At 44.1% G+C, this 19,946-nt stretch overlaps 1 protein-coding gene across 1 annotated transcript in view; it reads left to right on the forward strand.

Moving 5' to 3' along the window:
- The window catches only part of LOC138299440 (sialic acid synthase-like), a 104,507-nt gene that overhangs the window by 20,298 nt on the left and 64,263 nt on the right, over positions 1-19,946 (forward strand). The window contains exon 2 of the mRNA XM_069237684.1: positions 18,005-18,220. Coding sequence (XP_069093785.1) covers positions 18,005-18,220 — 216 coding nt within the window. The remainder of the gene's footprint in view (positions 1-18,004; positions 18,221-19,946) is intronic.

Consider the following 19,946-nt stretch of genomic DNA (forward strand, 5'->3'; position numbering starts at 1 on the left):
TCAAAGGCAGTAGCATCAGTATTTATATGTTAATTTGAGTGTAAATCCATATTCTACAGATTGTTAATAATTTTTTTTTAAAATCTCTATTATGTGAGATACAACAACCTATACAATCGACCACCGAATCGCTACTTTCAGTTTATAATAATCTGATCAATTTACAATAGGGAAAAAATAAAGACAGTGGGAGAAGTCTCTGACGTTAGGGGTGGGGGAAACATGGGGTACACATATTTCGGTTTAATTATTGACAAGCTGAATAATTCTTCAGTTGACACAGTCAAGTTGCAGCAGGAGGCAGGCAATCTAATATAACCCATCAGCACGTATCTCAGCAGCTGAGTTCACTCTGTGTTTGAGTGGTGCAGGCGTCAGTTGCATCTGCAGGTGCCTTAATATGCACCCATTCTGCTATGTGTGACCGTGATAATATATGTGAGTGATGATTACACTTATTTCTACTTGTTTTGCCTCAGGCCTCCCTGCAGAGATCCGAGTTAGGGATTATGTACTCCTGTGCTAATGCCAGGACACCCAATTATGAAAGTCCCTGGTTTGTGGTGCATTATGTCCCGGTCTGGTGACCTCACGTGCATGCTATAGCTACTCACCGTCTAAGCAAGCGATCTCTCTGGTGTGTGGGCCTTTCATGCCTAGTGTCGTCCCTAGTGGTTTTATGGAGGACGGGTGTTCTCCTTGGCCTCAATTGAAGTTATGAACCTAATCCTTTTATCGTCATCCCCTGTCTTGGAGTAAGTGTAGAACCTGTGCTTCCGCCTTTGCCCATTTCAGCAGATCAGCCAATCAGCGATGCTATCCGGTGTGTTCGGTGCTTTCCATTGCATTGCCAGAAGGCTTTTAAACCACACAAATGCCAAATCAGTGCACCTGTGTACCTGTTTCCCCCTCTTAGATCTCGTACGGACGCCTAGTAGGCAGGATTTGGGTGTGAGGGACAATGGGTGTTCTACCAGTTGGGCTGTTAAGGAAGTTATTGCATGCCAGGACCGTAGAACTGTCGGGCAGTACCACGTCATATGGTAAAAAGTTGCATTGCACAGTAGGTTATGAACTGCCCTGGACCCACATTGTGTGCAGTTGCGAGCTCCGTCTATAACATAATACGACCCACTTTGAATGTATCCCCAATTGTTTGGATGCCTATTTCTGGCTATGATGCTAGAGCGCAGTGTACATTTAGTTTCCACACCTCTTGGATGGCTAGTAGTGGGATCCTGGGCAAGTAAGTTGGGACTGGGCGCCCATCTAGTATGTAATGGCGTCAGCACTTGCGAGCCACATTCATCAGAATGTTCTGACGCCGTGGGGAGCTATTGTGGTCTACTAGCCACAGCAGCACATTTGTATGACCCAAGTTGTTGTGCTCCGGTGTTGTCTCGGTCCTGGGGAAGTTGTGCTGCTGCATAATACAGCTCTGAATTTGGTGTGCCTAGACCCCCCTGTGCAACCGGTAAGTATGTGTCAGCGAGTGTGACACGCCGGCGGCCACTACCCCATATTAAGTCTATCAGCAAACTGTTCAGCGTTTTAAAAAAGGAACGGGGAATAACTATTGGAAGTGTGGTGAAGTGGTATAGTCTCTGGAGTATTATCATTTTCGCAATCGCTACTCTCCCCATAGGTGACAACGGTAGAGAGCACCAGCATGTTAGGGAGCCCCCGATCGATCTAACCTCGCGTCCTAAATTGCCTTCTCTTAGGTCAGCTGCATTGTGGTATATTTGAATACTTAGGTATTTGAATGTGGTATAGCACCATGGTAGCATATGCATTGTGAGAGTGTATCTAAGACCCTCAGGAATTGGTGTCAGTGGGAACAAGCAGGATTTTCACCAGTTCACTTTTAGGCCAGATAGGTCCCCGAATAGATCCAAGAGTTGCAGGAGGTCCAGGAGCGATTATGTGCATTTATGTAAATATATCAGCGCATCATCTGCATAGAGAGATATGGTCTGGTGTCTACCGCCGTCAGGTATGCCCCACTGTTGTGCCCTTTGTCTAAGCTGAGCTGCCAAGGGTTCGTTCGCTAACTCAAATAGCAGTGGTGATAATGGGCATCCTTGCCTCATACCCCTCCCAATAGGAAATCTTTCTGATATGATCTTGCCTGTTTTAACCCTAGCTGTGGGGATAGAGTAAAGAGTACCAATCCATTTCAGAAATACAATTCCTCAGGGCTTCTTTTAGGAAAGGCCATCCAAGAGTATCGAAGGCCTTCTCAATGTCTAGGGATACCGCAACCCTATCATGGCCCGTCTCCGGAGCATCCGACATGAGCCTTAACAGACATCTAATATTTAGGAATGTATTCCGACCGGGTATGAATCCTGATTGGTCTTCATGCACCAGGTGCAGGATTAACGGTAGCAGTCGGTTCGCGAGAATCTTGCCCAATAGTTTGCAATCCAGGTTCAACAGTGATAGGGGCCGGTATGACCGTACATCCATGGGGTCCCGACCTGGTTTGGGTAGGACTACTATTAATGCTTCGTGCTGAGAATCTGACAGCTGCCCTTTTGTTTGCGCTTCGTGCAACATCTCTAGATATGGTTTGAGTATCTGCGTTGAGAAAGTGTGGTAATATTCTACCGGAAGACCATCGCTGCCTGGTGCTTTGTTGCGAGCGAATTGTCGCAATGCCGACTGGATCTCTTCTTCATCTATGGGTTTCTCCAACTCCAACTGTTGTAGGGGAGAGAGATGGGCAAGAAGAAGTGAGTGAAAGAAGTCTGCTATCAGTGCAGCTGAGGGGTTGGGTGTCGCTGCATATAATTTGCTGTAGTATTGCTTAAAGGCATCGTTTATATATATGCCTGTCTGTTAACCACTATCCCGGAATCAAGCCTTATGGCCCCTATAGGAGTGCGCGGTTGCTCACCTCGAATTAACCAAGCCAATAACCTTCTGGATCGATCGCCCTCTGAATGTGTCCTAGCGATGTAATATCGAAAATCCTATTTCTGCAGGCGCATGTCTACCTCAATCCTGCGTGGTTCACGAAGGGCGTCCGGGTCTTTCGTGCCCAGCGCCACCGCACATTCCACGTCCCACAGTTCTGTTTCTAGTTGTGACAACTCGCGGGACAGCGTGCGACGCACGCCTCCTGCTGCGGACAAACTATGGCCTCTCACCACCACTTTGTGGGTGTCCCATTCTACTGCACGTGATGTGGCCGTCCCCCCATTTAATTTGAAATATTTGGAGATGCACACTTCCATTTCTTGGTGGAATGGAGGGTCTGGTAGCATGTCTGGTTGCAGGCGCCATGTGGGTATGCGAGGGCACATTCTACCCCATTCTATAGAGGCCATCAGTGGACAGTGATCTGATAGCATTTTAGCCAAATAATATGCCTCAGTGATATTACTAGCCAGCCCTGTAGAGCTGAGTAGCAAGTTCTTTGCGGGTGTGTAGTCGATGGACCGGGGAATAGAAGGAGTATTCCCTATATAGGGGGTGGAGAATGCGCCACACATCGCAGATTCCCCTCTCAGACATCCATGTCTTCAGCACTTGAGATGTTTTTCTACTGGGAGTGCCATCCAGCGGTCGGTTGGATCTATCCATGTCTATGTCTGGCACGCAGTTTAGATCACTGCCCCATAAGATATTGGATGTAGGGTCCTGGAGGAGTGTGGGCATAAACAATAGGAGAAAGTCCCTTTGTTTTGAGTTAGGAGCATATGGCTCTACTATGGATTGTGGTTTGCCGTCTAGTGAACCTTTCAGTAGAACGTATCTGCCATCTACATCAGTCATGCAATGCCCCACCACGTATGGAGCCTCTGGGGCAACCCACACCAACACCACCTTGGCGAATGCTGACGTCATTGTACCGTATACTTGTCCCTGCCATTTGTTTTTGAGGTTGTGTAAGTCAGCTGCTGTGAGGTGCGTTTCCTGTAGTATCGCTATGTGGGTTCTATGCCGTTTGCGGTATGTGTATATCCTACTGTGTTTAGTAGAATTGGCCATGCTTCTCACGTTCCATGTTAATGTGTTATAATTGTCAGTGTCCATATGTTTGCGAAATTGTGAGATAGTGTATGTGGTGTCGGTGCTTGAGACTGGGACGCAGACATTGTGGGAAACACCGTTACCAGCAGTTCACCCCTAACTGTGTGGTCTCCTTCCCCCTCCCATTGCAGCCCATTCGGTGTCGAAGAGTATTTAATAGGGTAACCACATTGAACAAAGTGTGAACTTACTGGGCGACACCCACACAGCACAACACATGCCGCAGTTAACAAAGGTCCGAACATTGTCCCTTTTGGAAACCTATAGGGTGTGAAGGGGTGTGGAAGAAAGGAGTAAGAGTGGCATGGGCTAGGATAGCCTTCTTGCCCATCCTATCCTGACTACTTAATCATATGTTGTGTCAATGTCTTGGTATCAGGCCCTGGGGGGGGTATCCAAGCAGGCCAGTGAATGGCAACAGCAGTGGAGAAATGCTGGGTCTTGTCGATCATTTCACCAAGTGCTATACCGGTCTCCACTACGTCTGTGTAGCCCACAATGCTTCAGACTAGACCTTGGGGTTAGGATGGTGCACCCAGAACCATTAATGTTGAGCGAGTTTAAATATCGTCTGCTGTGCGTGGAGTGAGTTCTGGACCAAGTATGGAAGGGGAAGTGGAGGCACTAGAGTGGCCCTGCGACGAGTTTGAGTCCATGTTTTTGTCCTTGGGACGGGTAGCATACTGTTTAGATGTGAACTGATTGGCTTGTATTAAAGCCTGTGCCTGGCTCTCGGACGCTTGTGTCCTGGAGGGGTGTGCCATGATTCCAGATTTCTTCTTGCACCGGGATTGGGGTGTAATCCATTCGTTCAGTTTGGAATTGTCACTATGTGGTTTGACCAGGCCCTTGGCATGTAACCAAGTCCAGGCATCCTCCGGGGATGGGAAAATATGGGTTTTCTCCCCGTCTATCACCTAAAGACGTGCCGGGAACAGCAAAGAATAGGTAAGATTGCACTTGTGCAAGAGTTGTTTAACCCTCGTGAAGGCCCATCCGCTGCAGCTGGTCCTGTAGTTCTTTGATTTCGGGTTGAACTGTTGCCCACTAACTTGCGGTGATCCGCTCTAAGTAGGTTCACCTCCAGTGCCACTGAGTCTATTTTACCCTCCAGCGTTATCTTGGTGTCCGTAACTGCTCGTAGTAGCTTGTCTAATTGAGTAGAGTGGCCCCGCAATGTCTCATTCATTTGTTGGAGGGCTGCAGTATGGTCGCTTGCAGCGGTGATGGGGGGGGTAGCATTACTCCTTCAGTGGGCGGTGGCGGCCTTATCGGCTTTGATTTGACCATGATTATAAGTGACTCAGCCCACCGTTGTGCGGTTTCACAAACTTCACACTACTCAGTCCATCGGCTGGGTAATGCGGCCCTTTGTGGCTCGTATGCTGATGTGTGCGATATGGTGACCATGAAATCCGGCACTGTTATTAGGCACCGGGAGTTGCGTGGTGCCCTCTTCACATTACAGTTGGCTCATACAGCGTGCTGCCAGACTGGAGGCCTGTGTGCTGGCTGGGGTGGCCTGCCCTGTCCCCCAGTGCTCCCTTTCACTTTGGGAAAACTTGCAGCTAGTGTCCCTCCATATGAAGAGCTTCCGATCGTACTCCGGAAGCCATCTGCCATAGTACATATAGCGCCCAGTCAATAGAAGGACCAGCACTCCCATGGTGTCCTCACCTCGTTTCCGCATCAGTTACTCTTAGAATGGCCCCCGGGCCGTGTGGTCGTTCTGCGTGGAGTTCACTTCATCCACTGTCGGGCAGTCCGAACACGACCTGGGGATCGCTTAGCGTCTGGGTGGCCTGTCGGAATGCCGCACCGACCCCACGGCGGGGCCCGCTAGTACACGGGGCCCATGTGGTCAGATCCCAAGCTGCCGATGCGACTACATGCAGGTTCCTCCTTCGGTGGGCCGTGCCACCTCTGCACGGCTGGCACCTTTCCCCGTCTGGCCTCTTGACCCCACCGCACCAGCACTCGCGGCAAGCAGACGGCGCTCTGGTGGCTCATTCCCCAACACCGGGGGATCACCCCGATCACGTTGGCAGACATCAGGAGAGTTCGGGCGGGGTGAACAGCAAGATTATTTTCGGACCCCGAGCAGAGCTCTCTAGCTAGCGTCTGCTCCGGTCGCCATCTTGGCCACACCCCCCTACACATTGTTAATATTCCACAAATAATATGAAATGAACAAAAACGTCTACAAATGTCACTCGTGTCCTTGTGGCATAAGGCCTTTCAACCACCTCCAGAGTAAGGATTGATAAGCATGTGTCTTGGCAAAAGGAGTGCTGGCTTGCTCTCACTGCAAGCATCAAAGACCACGCCTCTGCCCCATGTGAAGTGGGGCCCCTACTTGCAATTAAGTTATTCTGTTCCCTCAAGGACGTCAGCAGCCGTCTTCTTTAGTAATCATATGTGGCTGTGTGATCTTTGCTCTTCAGGTCAGGTGAACGGTGCCACTCTGAGGGACTCCTTAGGCTCCACCGTGGGTTCAGGCTCCCTCCGGATACAGTAGGTACCCCACCACTTCTTCCACAAGAGAGAGGAGTTGAAGCCATGCCACTGGGTGAGTGAGGGCCTACTGCAAACTTGGTAGCTCACCTTGCGCCAGAGAACGTGGTTGCGCCCCCTTAATTGATTTTTGTTTTTTATTTTTTGCTATTTGGTTCGTCTAGATCATCTGTACTAGAGTCTTAAGAAGCTGTAAGCATATATCTGCAGGTTTACTGACTTGCATGGGAGCACATTTACTACTTTCAAAAATTCATAAAAAATTTCCACAGGTTTGCCTGGAAACCTGCGACAGTGGTAGACTTTCAAGTAGTTCCTGGAGATGTGTAAACCTTTGTGAATTACCTTTATTTATTTATTTACCCATGAGAAAATCTTCAGACCAAGTGCACTTGCTAACCTTTCTCCCTTTGTTTTCCTCCACCAATAAAATATTTTTGTCTCTGAACATACACCACCTTTAAATCCCTGCTCTGTAAGGGGATTTAATCCTGTCTGTATGAACAGGATATTTTAAACTATTTCTAGTGACGAAATGGGCCAGAGAGTAAGTATAACCATACCTTGTCATACTTTGTTAAAGCTAAACACATCAGGAATGCCCCTGTCTGTGAGGTTTTATAATTGAGCGGCTATATTTTCCTGTACTACATTGTACACCTGTCTCTTTACATAGCTGTTATAAAGAGTCATTAAATTGTGATTGTGAATGCGTGCACAAATTTACAGGGCCTTCCAGCCCTCTTGAGTCTTTTTAGGAATTCAAACCTGGTCAGTGAATTCAAAAAGTGATTTTTGCACTCCTAAACGTTACTTGCTTGTGCAAGTTAAACTTGCACACTCGTATAACTTGGTGAACTCTGGTATGGAATTTATTTAATAATCTAATAGTCCAAGGACAAAGTACTACAGAAATCTTTATTCCCTGTTAACAAGTCAACTTGTCCCACCAGCTCTGTACATCATTGATATTTGCTGACACAGAAACATTGATGTTTTACATGCTTTTGTCTCCGATATCCTTAGACTTTCTTTATGTTTCCTTATGTAGCAAATTCTCTCCCCTGCGTCCAGCTCAGACACACTCCTCTTGGTGAAGATCAGCATCCACTTCCACAATCAACCCTGCTTCCTCAGACACACTCCCGGTAACTAGATATAAAAACACACACACACACACACACCCCTGTAAGAAGACCCCCCTTGCAGCAAAGCACAAACACACCCTACAGACATGGAGAACCTGAAAAAACGCACATACCCCGCAGACACACCTTCTGCACACTTTGTGTAACATGCCTATATTGTTCCAGCAAGCCAAATCCGTTAGATAATCCCACCTTCAGGTGACCCCAGGATCAGGGAAATTACATTTGGCTGTTGCACAAAGAATGCTGGTGAATGTAGGCTATCCTACGTGATAAAGATATGAGAAAGAAAGCAGGGGGTCCCACACCCCTCTGCCTTTGGAAGACTATTGCCATGGCATAAGCTGCACTGAAGGCTTTGGGGCTGTCACTGTTTGAGGAGTGTTGCTGCGCTGTATATGTTCTTAGCCCACATTAGCATCTCCAGATGTAGAAATGTGTTTCTCAAGTTATTTATTTATTTTTGTCCTCGTACACCTCTGGCTCCTAGTCGACTCCATACTGCCTGATCACACCCTCTCATATGTGGAGATGACTAATGCCAGGGAGCCCGGATCTCTCTCACTTGAGCCTTTGCACAGAAATCTGCCCCCAGAGGAGAGAGAGTAGTGTGGCCCCTAATCATTGGACGCAAACATGATAATGCACCCCAGTATTGTATTACTCTCCAGTTTCCCTCCCTTCCACCATCCGGGACCATACTTTTTCCTTCTTTTCCATATTTGAATTTTTCACCTCCATGTCCATCGTTGATGTGCAGATAAGGGCGTCACGCCAGTCTATATATTAAGGGGGAGACTCAGATACCCATTTCTGACAGATTTCTCTCCTAGCCAAGAGTTTCGCATAGCACAATACTGTCATTTCTTTGCTACTTGCAAAGTTATTTTGTGCTGGCCGGTTTTGCTGATTTTCCCCCATCTCATTTAATCTGTGAACAGTATTTGCCCACGTCTTACCCTGCCCATTTTCTATTGCTGTTTTACGCAGCAGTGTGATATGGCTCAGCTTATAGAGACATCACAAGACTTACGGACAGGCTCTTGATTATGAACCGCAGCATGGGTGGTCGCTTATCATACAAAGCCTAAATTGTACTGGCTCAACCTCAGTCATGGAATGCTTTACCTGTTAACTATGCAAGAATATTTTGCATACTCAGAAAATTGTTATATGTTTAGCCTGGCAACAGGGACATGATGGTGACTGATACTTCTAGCACCCAACTTGCTCCTGATTTCTGTGTTGTGGGTACCATAGGCAGCCACCTCGCAATGTCATGGCACAACACCAGCCCTGTATAGGTAGGGTTTTGACAAATACAGCGCTGGTCACAGCAGCGTCGTGATTGGCTGGGAGCCTGTGTGCAGCCGGGAAGATGATAAAGACGGAGGTGAGACAAACTCGTCTCCCCTGTAGGTTAGCAGGTTTGTTAATGTTGATGATTTTTTTTTTTTTTTTTAATCTCCTTCCCCCTTACCCTCTTCCCTACCCCCATGCAACTACCACTATCACTGTTGAGTGGCAGACGCCACAGTCTAGTTTATGTCAGAAGACATCATGTCTGTGGCGTCTGGCAGTATGAATATCACAACCCTGGGGCTGGACATGGAGCTGCTGGGTTCAAAGCTCTTTTTGAACGTTTCTTGGAACAGATTTCTTCAAAATGCTGTGCACATTCAACTCTTTACATTTAACCCTCATGCACTGGCCACTGCTCCCTCAGCATTGAAATTACATGAGTGCCTTTTGGCTTCGGGATTTGGGGAAGATTTGAGAATCGATATTTTGGATTATGTGGTCACTTAACAATGTAAGACTAGATGTCTTATTTGCCCAAGGCTTGGTGAAACTAAAACTCCAACTTTTTTATGCTGGATCAGTGAAATGTTTTAAAGATGAACTACATCATTCATATGCAACTCATTAAGAAGGGATTTGGGTGCACAGTCAAGGTGCTATAAGCATGCATGTTTATTATTATTTTGTTATTATTATTTTTTTAGTGCACATTACAGTCACTATTTTATTTCCATTTGTCAACTTTAAATGGATAAAGGAGAAACATAAATGACATGCCATTCCCATCACTACTTAGTGCTTCTATAAATGGTCTTACTATCCCACCAGTGGTAAAATCAATTACATGTTATTCATGAATAATAGGCACCTCCTGTTCCATGGGGTTTTATAATTGAGCAGATATACTTTTCTTTGCATTTGTCACATTGTACACCTATTGCTTTACATAGCTGATTTCACAAGTCATGACATTCCCATCATACATGCTCTCAATACTCCTCCCCAAGGGTCTATGCCCACTGCCTATAAGTGACCGCTCTTATATAAGTGACTGCTCCCATAGTCCCTACTTCCTATCTTTCATGATAAGTCTACTTAACACAACTTATCATCCTCCTGTCTGGCCCAGTTGATTAAAATGGATGTCCATGCCTTGCTTGGTTAATCTTTTATGTCTGGAGGACCAGAGCTCCTCAAAGCTATACGTTCCACAGTAGCTCACCTGTGAATGTTTCCCATCCAGTCTGACTTACTGCGGTGGGGGTTATCAATTTTTCAAGTCATAGCAGTCCCCAAGGCTGCCTGCAAAAGAGCTAGATCTTGGGACTTGGACTCCTGTTTCACTCTCTAAGAGCTTTAAAAAAATAAATCAAGTTTGCAAGCTTCAGGTCCATGCATACCTGGCCTGTTGGTAAGTTATCGGAATTAATCAGTCATCTGATCAGAGAATTTTTTAACTACTTGACAGTTCCACACAATATGAAGTTACTGCACCTTATGGGATCTACATCTCTGGCAGCATGCTGGGTGGGAGCTGTATATTTTAAATAGAGTGGGACAGTGTTAGGAAAGATACAAGTAGTGAAACTCGATGCACTTCAGTCACACATTTTGAGATGCAAACACTGATTGGCTGGCTTTCCCGTCACACTTCTCATCTGTAAAGTCCTTCAGAACATCTCTGTGCCATTTGTCCCCGACACCCTCCATTGAGGCCATACACGTTCCTTATGTACAGCCTTAATGCTGCCTCTTATGGTGGTTCCCAAGGTCAGAATGGATTGCATTACTCCATGTATGACACCCTCTTGCATCCCACATCAGTCTCACAGAGCCGTTGAAGAGTTAGTAAGTTAAGCATTGACCTACTGTGAATTTGAAGGGTCCTCTCAGTTCATCAGAAGACCTAAGGATACCAGTCTGTACCGACCTTGGTGCCCCCAATGCTAACCAGTTTTCTCTCATGATTGTTGACAGTCCGGAATAAATTTAGGCTAATGCTAGATTGGGTTGCAGATAGCATAGGTACTTCTATTTTCTTTATGCACTCTGAGTAACAGTGGCATGTTACTGCCACTGGTCTAGGGTAATTGCTTGATTGACCGCCCAATGAAAGATTCCAGCAAATTCATCAGTCATATAATTGTCGATCCCGCAACTTACTACAGATGTTTTGCTAGATAATACAGTTCAAGGTCTAGGCCTGCCATCAACCAGTCATACCTGGAGCTTATCAACTGTTTTGCAGCGTGAATCTTTTCTGGGTTCACATGCTGTGCATTATTCCGCCATCTAGTGTTTGGGTGTGGAATTTTCTACTATTTCACCAAATTCCTTTTAGCCCGTCTTCTTTTTCTACTCTTGTTTGTTGGTGGGCGTCAACAGAACCTCCATATGGTGTCTCCTTGTGATGTTGTCGTACTTCCTTCAGATGTTCCCACCGTAGGTTGCCATATTCAGATTCATTTTTTCTGCCGTTGGGTATGTATGTGTTTGCAGAGACGTCTCCAACACGAGGGAAAACTTCAAAGAATTTTCTGGAAACCTTTAACGATAAGCTTGTCAAAGTAAGAGAACATCATCAACCGGGAGCGGATGAAGGACAAAGTAAGATCGATTTATACATTTATTTCATTTACTCAACGGATTACAGAGAATGCCAAGACAGGGGCCACCCGGGGTGAGGCAATGGAGAATGCACCATTCCAGTACTGCAAGAATTGCCATCATACATATGCTCAGAAGGGTAAGCATCCAGTGTGTAATCTTTCCTCCAGTCCACCACCGGAGTGAAGATTGTAACGACTGCTCCGTTATTGCGCTGAAGGTGAGAGCAAGACAAAGGATAGCCCATCACACATTGCAAGGCCAAAAAACAGCACCATCCCTTAGAGACCTGGGGTTTTCAAGTGATGAGGAGGAGAATGTCGCAGGTTGGACCTGAAGGAGAAACTTCAGAGGGTGACCAGGAGATCATCAAGGTCTAAGAAGAAGCGCCAAAGAAGAGCCGAAAATCGGAGGTAAGAGAGTCCATAACCTCCGCTGAGACACCTGAGTTGAAAAAAATCACTCACAGGCACCAAGGGGAGCCTCGGTATAGAAATGTACGCTGTCCGCAGGTTCGCCCCGCGGAAGGGAGTTCCACAAGGGGTGTCTAGTGGAGAGAAAACAAAAAAAAAAACATGCTTCTTTAAAGGACAGAAAGGCAAAGGATGCTTTGTCATCAAAAGACCACGATTCACAGACTGCACATCGGAGCTCACAATCTAAGCAGATGGCGAAGGAAATTTCGGCATCCAAGAGAAAACATTTGGCGACCAGTCCTGAAGAGTGGGCCGTAGAAATTGAGAAAAAGAGGAAAAGACTTGAGGCTGAAATGGCTGCACTTCTCAAAAGAAAAGAGTTTGATGACAATCTGAAGTGATTCAGGATCCCACAAAAGACTTCTACCTCTGAAATGTCCTTCATTGTTGAAGTTGAGGAAATTCGGACTCCACTCACTCCTTAGCCTCAAGAAGAAGGAGAACTGTTTTGTAAGGCAGAAGATGATCAACAAGTAACGTATCAGCCTTCAGAGGAAGGTGAATATATTGAATCCCAAAGAAAAGATTTTCCTTCTACTGAGGCAGCCTTTCTCTCTGCATCTGTAGTGCATGATATTTAGGGACCCTAGGCCCAGAAGAATGCCCCTAGACCTCCTTTGGCTCTTAGTTAATGGCCAACATGTTTCTGCCCACTTCTAAAACATAGGTGACCCTTTGAGCCATTATTCTCAACTAGGTGTTCCATCACTTGTTTTTAGCCTCACCAGTAGTCACCACAAATAAAGGTGTACTATTACACAGGTGACTGACTAAGTGTTTTTATATGTCCTTTAGCAGACTGGATCCCACATCTATCCAGATAACTTTAATCTCTGCACTCCCTCCAAGTTCTTAACGGTGAGGTTGAGTCCGTCCAGGTGGCATTGTCCTACCCGGATAGGGCTAGTTGGTCATATGATGAAGCAAGACACTAAATAGTGTGTGAGACCATCTAGTCCGTAAAAGGAATTTCCCCTACCGCACAGCTGTATGCAGCACGCTAAACAAATCTCAAAATTTGAGATAAAAAGGTCCAAGGTAAATTCGTTGTCAGTGGTTCCCATACAACACCCCATACTTCTTGTGTTTATGATAGAACAAGTTTCTCTAGGAGTGGAGGAAGATGACTTCAGACAAATGGGTCTTAAACACAATACAACTCGGGTGTTGAATAGAACTAAACCAATTCCCACCAGCAAGTGATCCAAAGAGAAGCATCCCTTCAGAAGAGGAAACAAATAGACTTCTCAAGGAGGTCAACGAGTTATTAGACAATCAAGCAATAGAACGGGTTCCACCTCAAGAAATCAACAAGGAAAATGACTCCACATATTTCCTAGTCCCTTTTCGGATCCTTGTGTCCAATCCTAAAGCTCAGTATATCAGCAAGTTCATAAAAACACAAAAACTTACAGGAAATCATTCCACAGTTGTAAAAAGGGGATTATATGGCATCTATAGACTTGAAAGATATCTACTTGCACATTCTGGTGAATGCAAAACACAAAAAATACCTAAGGTTTGTGGTAAACAGAACACACTATCAATTCACAGTGCTAGCTTTTGTAATAAAAACAGCACCAAGAGTGTTCACAAAGTGTCTAGCATTAGTGGTGGCACTTGTCAGAAGAATGCGTATACATGTATCTCCATACCTCGAGGATTGGTTAGTAAGGGCAAACTTGCACATAAAATGCAAACAGGACATTCAAATTGTGATAAAGACACTGTACACAGCTTGTTTCTCATTAAACACAGAGAAATCATCTCCAGAGCCAGAACAGGATAAGATGTTTTCTTGGGAGCATGGTTAAACTCATTTCAAGGGAAAGCATTCAACAACACGAAAATAACTCAGTCCCTTCTGGAAGAAACACTCCTTTACCAGAAGGTGCAAGCTCTGACAGCGAGGACAGTGGGGAAGCTATTGGGAAAGATGGCATCATGCATTCCCTTGATTCCATATGTGAGACTTCATATGAGACCAATCCAGGAGTGTCTTCAAAATCAATTGCAACAGGGAATTGGGAAGATCTAGTGGTTGTCACGCAGAAGGTACAGGAGGAAATTGTGTAGTTCAACAAGCGGACCATTACACAAGGAAGACTTTTTCTGCAACCAACTCCATCTGTAATGATAACCAAAGATGCCTCACATATAGGAGGGGGGCACTCACATGGGTTCTTTCAAAATGTGAGTAGTCCGAAGAGATCAGGATGCTGTACAACACATCAACATCCTGGGACTAAAGACAGTTTTTCTAGCTTTGAAAGTATTCCAAAACCATCTCCAGGGAAAGGCAATATTGATTTAAACAGACAATACAGCAACAATGTTTTATATAAACAAATTGGGGGGGGGCACTCAATTTCCACCCTTCCAAAGCTAGCTCCACAACTCTGGAAATGTGCAATACAAAGAAACACGGAGACTCTAGTAATACATCTTCAAAGGGAAGGACAATTACGAAGTAGACCAACTGAGTAGGCAGGCCTCATGCTCCCACAAATGGGAGCTCAATCAGAATGGTACAACTTTTTTTTTTTTTTTTCCCGAAGTGGGGTACACCAACGGTAGATCTGTCTGCAAGCCCTCGGAATGCAACATGCCAGTGCTTTGCCTCCAGACGACCACACCCTCAGTCTCTGATGAATGCCCTTTTCAATAAATTGGTCAGGGACATTTGCATACGCTTTTCCCTCAATTCCACTTTTCCACAAGGTTATCAAGCAATGCAAAAGGAGCCACATGACCTTGATTTTAATTGCACTCCATTGGGCAAGACAAACCTGGTACTCAGAGATAGTACAACTGGCTCAAGGAAGATTTCAGAGGCTACCAAAACTGCACGATATGCTGTCAATTAAAAGCAAAAAAACTACACCCAGAACCAGAATATTTGAAACTAACTACCGGGTTCCTGAAGACTGTAAATTTGAACACAAGAAATTACCAGAAAACACAATGGCAGTATTAAGGGAAGCGAGAAGACCAATAACTAGGAAATGTTATATGGCAAAATGGAAAAGATTTTCACGTTAGTGTGTAAAAAATAAGTTAGGCAAGAAAATCACAAGTGAAAAGATATTGTCAAGGTATTTAACTCATCTTTTACAATAAGGTCTTACATTTGCATCTTTAAAGGTTCATCTGGCAGCAATACCGCCCTATACAGGAGGCCAAACAGGAAGGCGTTGTTTTCACAGCACTAGTGGTAAAAAGATTCTTTAGAGGGTGCTAAAAGGATCGCACCACCAAGAAGGGTATCAGCACCCACATGGAGCCGGAATTTAGTGCATACGTAACTCATTAGAAAACCTTTCGAACTGTTACACAAAGCTACTTTATAAATGCTAACCTTAAAGACTGAATTCTTGGCAGCTATTAGAGCCCTGCACAGAGTTAGTGAGTTACAGGCATTCTCAATACAAGAACTCTGTTGTGAAATTCACAAAGACAGAATTGTCATGAGAACAGATCCACAGTTCATACCAAAGGTAGTTTCACACTAAGCAACCTATTCAAATTCCAAGTTTCTTTCAAAATACAAAGAGACACGCTGAAAAACCATTGTACGCTTTTGACGCAAGACGATCCATTATGTATTACATTGAAAGGACAAAACCTTTCTGGAAGACTCAGCAATTGTTTGTATCTTTTTCAAAAAGCTACTTGGGAAAGAGAGTTACAAAGAACCCAATTGCAAGATGGATTGCACAAATAATCCAGTTATGTCACACCTATGCAGGTGAAACATTAACAATAACACTAGCAGCACACTCTATAGGGAAAAAAGGAGCAACCATTGCGGTTTTTTCAAATACTCGATTACATTTGCATGGCTGCAACTTGGTCATTAGCGCACATGTTTACAAAACATTATTACATTGACATTCAGACGAACCAAAAAGCTCAAGTGGGACAAAGGGTGGTATAGCATCTATTTACAAGTCCGTGCCCATCTTCAAACCAACCACCACAGGAATAAACACTTCTTTAAAATCAATGCACCGCATGTGAATCCAGAAAGATTCACGTTGCAAAACAAAGTTTCTTACCTGTAGGTGTAGGTTTGCAGCTTGAATAATTTTCTGGATTCACAAGCAACCCACCCACCTCCACCAAGAAGATGAGAGAAAATAGAAAAAAAAATCTGAAGATACCGACCTAAGGTGGGAACATCTGGAAGAAGTACGACAACGTCACAAGGAGACACTATATGGAGGTTCCTTCAACGCCCACCATCAATCCAGAGTAGAAAAAGAAGACTGACTAAAAGAAATTTGCTGAATAGTAGAAAATTCCAGACCCAACGACTAGATGGCAGAAAAATGCACAGCATGCGAGTCCAGAAAATTATTCAAGGTGCAAAGCTACACCTACAGGTAAACCTTACGTTACCCCACATCCTTCGTATTTCCAGAACAAGGCCAATACCAGCAACTACAACTGGGTAAAAATCAATGAAATATTAAAAACATGTAAAGCAGACTTGGGCAGCATTAGCATTTTTTGACTAATTCACTTTTGCCCAATGGTATTGATTGGGGGGGATGGGTGTAACAAAACTGATTGTTCCAACAGGTGCAACCAGCACTAATGCTGGCCCTGAGGATGTATTTTGTACAAAAAAATGGTGCAAAACTGCATATCAAGCAAACACTAGCCCCTCGTGTTCAGTTCATTTGCGTCTTGATGCTCCAGCTGTATGATTTTTATCCGACCAAAGTTTTAATTGCGTGGCAAAATCTTAGCCATTTTGTCTAACAATTGTAACACAAAATGCCAGAAATAACGCTAGATTAAGCCATTGTAAATAAAAGTTCACCTAGGCTGTGCTACTGATATCAAAGGATCTTACTTCCGGCAAAGTCCTCCATTAATTCACTTGTTAGGCAGTGGGGTCTACTTTCAAAAGGCCTCCGTTCTCTGAATTGTAATTAGTAATTTCTGCAAATTACTAGTAATAATACACATCAATTCTTAAATGAATAATAATATTTTGTCTGTGTACTCTAGAAGCAGCAGTCACACCTACATGTAGAATTATTGTTATCTTACCACGACAAAGGAGCACAGCTGCACTCCACTGCAGTGTTGTGCATAGCTGACATGGCTGCCTGAGTAGTCACAACGAATCAGAAGAAAAGCATTTGCCAAGTCAACATCCATTGAGAAGGTGATTCCATGTTTTGTGACCCAACCTGATGGGAGGTGGCGAGACTCACCCCATGTTCCCCTGGGTCTAGCACCATAGCTTGTGACATCGACCATACTTACACTGACACTGTGGGATTATAGTGGCAGGCTTTATTTGGAGAGTGGGACAATTCCATCATTATGCTTGGGCACTACATGGCCTGTATTGGTGGAGCTCTCCCTGATATAGAATGTCTTTTCAACAGCTTTCCTTTGGGGAGGTATACCCTTTACCTTACGTTAACTCTTCTCAGTTGTTCCTAGTTTATTGTTAATGATCTTTATTTTACATTTCCGCTTTGATTACATTTCAGTCATTAGACTTCTATTTTATCATACCACATGGGACATCAACAAACTATTGAGCGGAGGAGAAGAGAATATTTTGAAGAAATTCAAATTCAAGTGGAAGATATGATTTTAAACTCTTTATAACTGTTTTAACAGGAACTCGATATCACACATCAGTTAGCCCCTTTTATGCTGTCCCCAGATAAAGGTGCTATATACCCACTGGTTGGGATAAAACATGTTGAATTCAGAAGAGCTCTGTTTAGGAACTTTTGAAATAACCTTTATACAGTGCTTTAAGGGAGGGAGGTAGCTATTATGCCAAATCACTGAAACAGCGTTCAGGGAAAATCTGTTGGTAGTGCCTGTGGCATGTTTGCATAAGCGCATATAAGACCAAAGTCATATATTTGTTTTCATTTTCAGGAGTGTGGCGCAGACTGTGCTAAATTCCAGAAGAGTGAACTCGAGCATAAATTTAACAAGAAGGCCTTGGAGAGACCATACACCTCCAAGCACTCCTGGGGGAAGACGTACGGAGACCACAAGCGCCACCTAGAGTTCAGCCACGAACAGTACAGGGAGCTGCAGAAGTACGCCAAGGAGATGGGCATTTTTTTCACAGCTTCTGGCATGGATGAGGTGGGTCAGTGGATAATAGTAAAAACTAACTTTTTGTAAATATTTGTTTCCTACAGTCCTTCACAGTGAGTGAGCTGCATATATTCCCACTATTTTGAAGGGGTCCCCAATAATGCACAGTGAAACATCTGTAACAGCAAACTTAAAATATTTATATGTTAATGGATCTCCACTGCTGGAGAGGGCTGGTTAGTTTCATATATGTTTTTTGAATAGAAAGTGGCCTGGAGGATCTCGATAGGTGCATAGATATCAAGTGAACATTCTCTGGTTTGTTTCCTGTTGAGATATCGGGCTCTTCCTCATGTTCGAGTCCTTCAGACAAATGCTACCTTCTGGGTACTCGCACATTGGTGCATTGTTTAAAAAAATATTCACAACATTTTCCCAAAAAAAAGTGTGCCTGAGAATATTGTTATGCAAGGTTTCGGGGTGATCTGTCAAGGGATGGTGAAGAAAAGGGGGCAGGATGTAAAAAAAAAAAAAGCATTAACCATTTTAATTCCCATAGGGAGTTTAGACACAACTACAGCTGGATCGGCTTGACTTAATTACATCACATTTGGCAGACAGGTAGCTCTTGGTCTAGAAAGAGTGCTTCTTGTTATTTGGTGTAAATCTGTTGAGTGTTTTGTGAATTATTAAAAGAAAACCAATTGTATATATCTGAAGGCGCGAAGGCTTCGCAAATACTCCTGATCTCAAGAAGAGATCTGATTGGCTGTCAACATTTCACCCAGGAAGTGTTGGCAGCCATTTTGAGACTCAACATCAGCCGAGTCTCAACAAAGGAAAAGTTGCCCCACAAGGCTTAAAAGTTATATTTTTAAAAAATTTGCAGCAAATCCACAAATCCAAAAAAAAGTAAAAAGCAAGCGTCGTCTCCTGCACTTGCTTTTGTTTTTTGTTTTTTTCCCCACCCCCAGGTGGGCCAGGTCCCTGGGGTAAAAGCATAAAAATAGGAGGGGGCGCACTGGGACCCCCGCCTAGGTCTTATAAAAAACCTGGGGACTGCCAACTCCCCGGGCACTGCTTTTAAATTTGGCAGTTTGTGCAAATCTTAATATATCAATGTTTGGGGGGGGGCACGCGCGCGCAATACCCCCACCCCCCCCCCCCAGACCTCCACCTCCCTGGGGTAAATCATCTTAAATTAATGCTGGGCGCCCCCACCCCCCGGGACCTCCACCTTTCCGGGGCAAAACGTGTTCTAATAATGCAGGGTACGGGGTGGGCATAGGGGCATATAACCCCTACCCTGAGTAGAAAGTGTATCACTCTCCTATCAAAATTCATAAAACAGCGCAACCTCCAGAGCTTACTATTAGAGACTAGAGATAAATGACCCACACATGAGTCTGGTATCTGTTTTTATTTATATATGTATTCGAGTTTTTGAGTAAAGCTGTTTTTTTTAAATATATATATATATATATATATATATATATATATATATATATATATATATATATATATATATATATATATATATATATATATATTGTGTTTTGAGATCTGATTGTATGTGCAATCATTCATGACTTTGATGTCTTGTTGTCTTTCTGTATGCTGTGTGTGTGATTGGTTGTGGATGGTCTGTGTATGTTTTTTTGAATATTAGGCTTGAGTCATTGCTTGGTGAAGTGCGTTTTTGTGTTGTTTTTTTATATAGAAGATTGTGTACAAAATATTGATGCATATACGTACACATCTACTTATGTTTAGA

The sequence above is a fragment of the Pleurodeles waltl genome, chromosome 1_2 (genome assembly GCF_031143425.1).
Source record: "Pleurodeles waltl isolate 20211129_DDA chromosome 1_2, aPleWal1.hap1.20221129, whole genome shotgun sequence".
NCBI lineage: Eukaryota > Metazoa > Chordata > Amphibia > Caudata > Salamandridae > Pleurodeles > Pleurodeles waltl.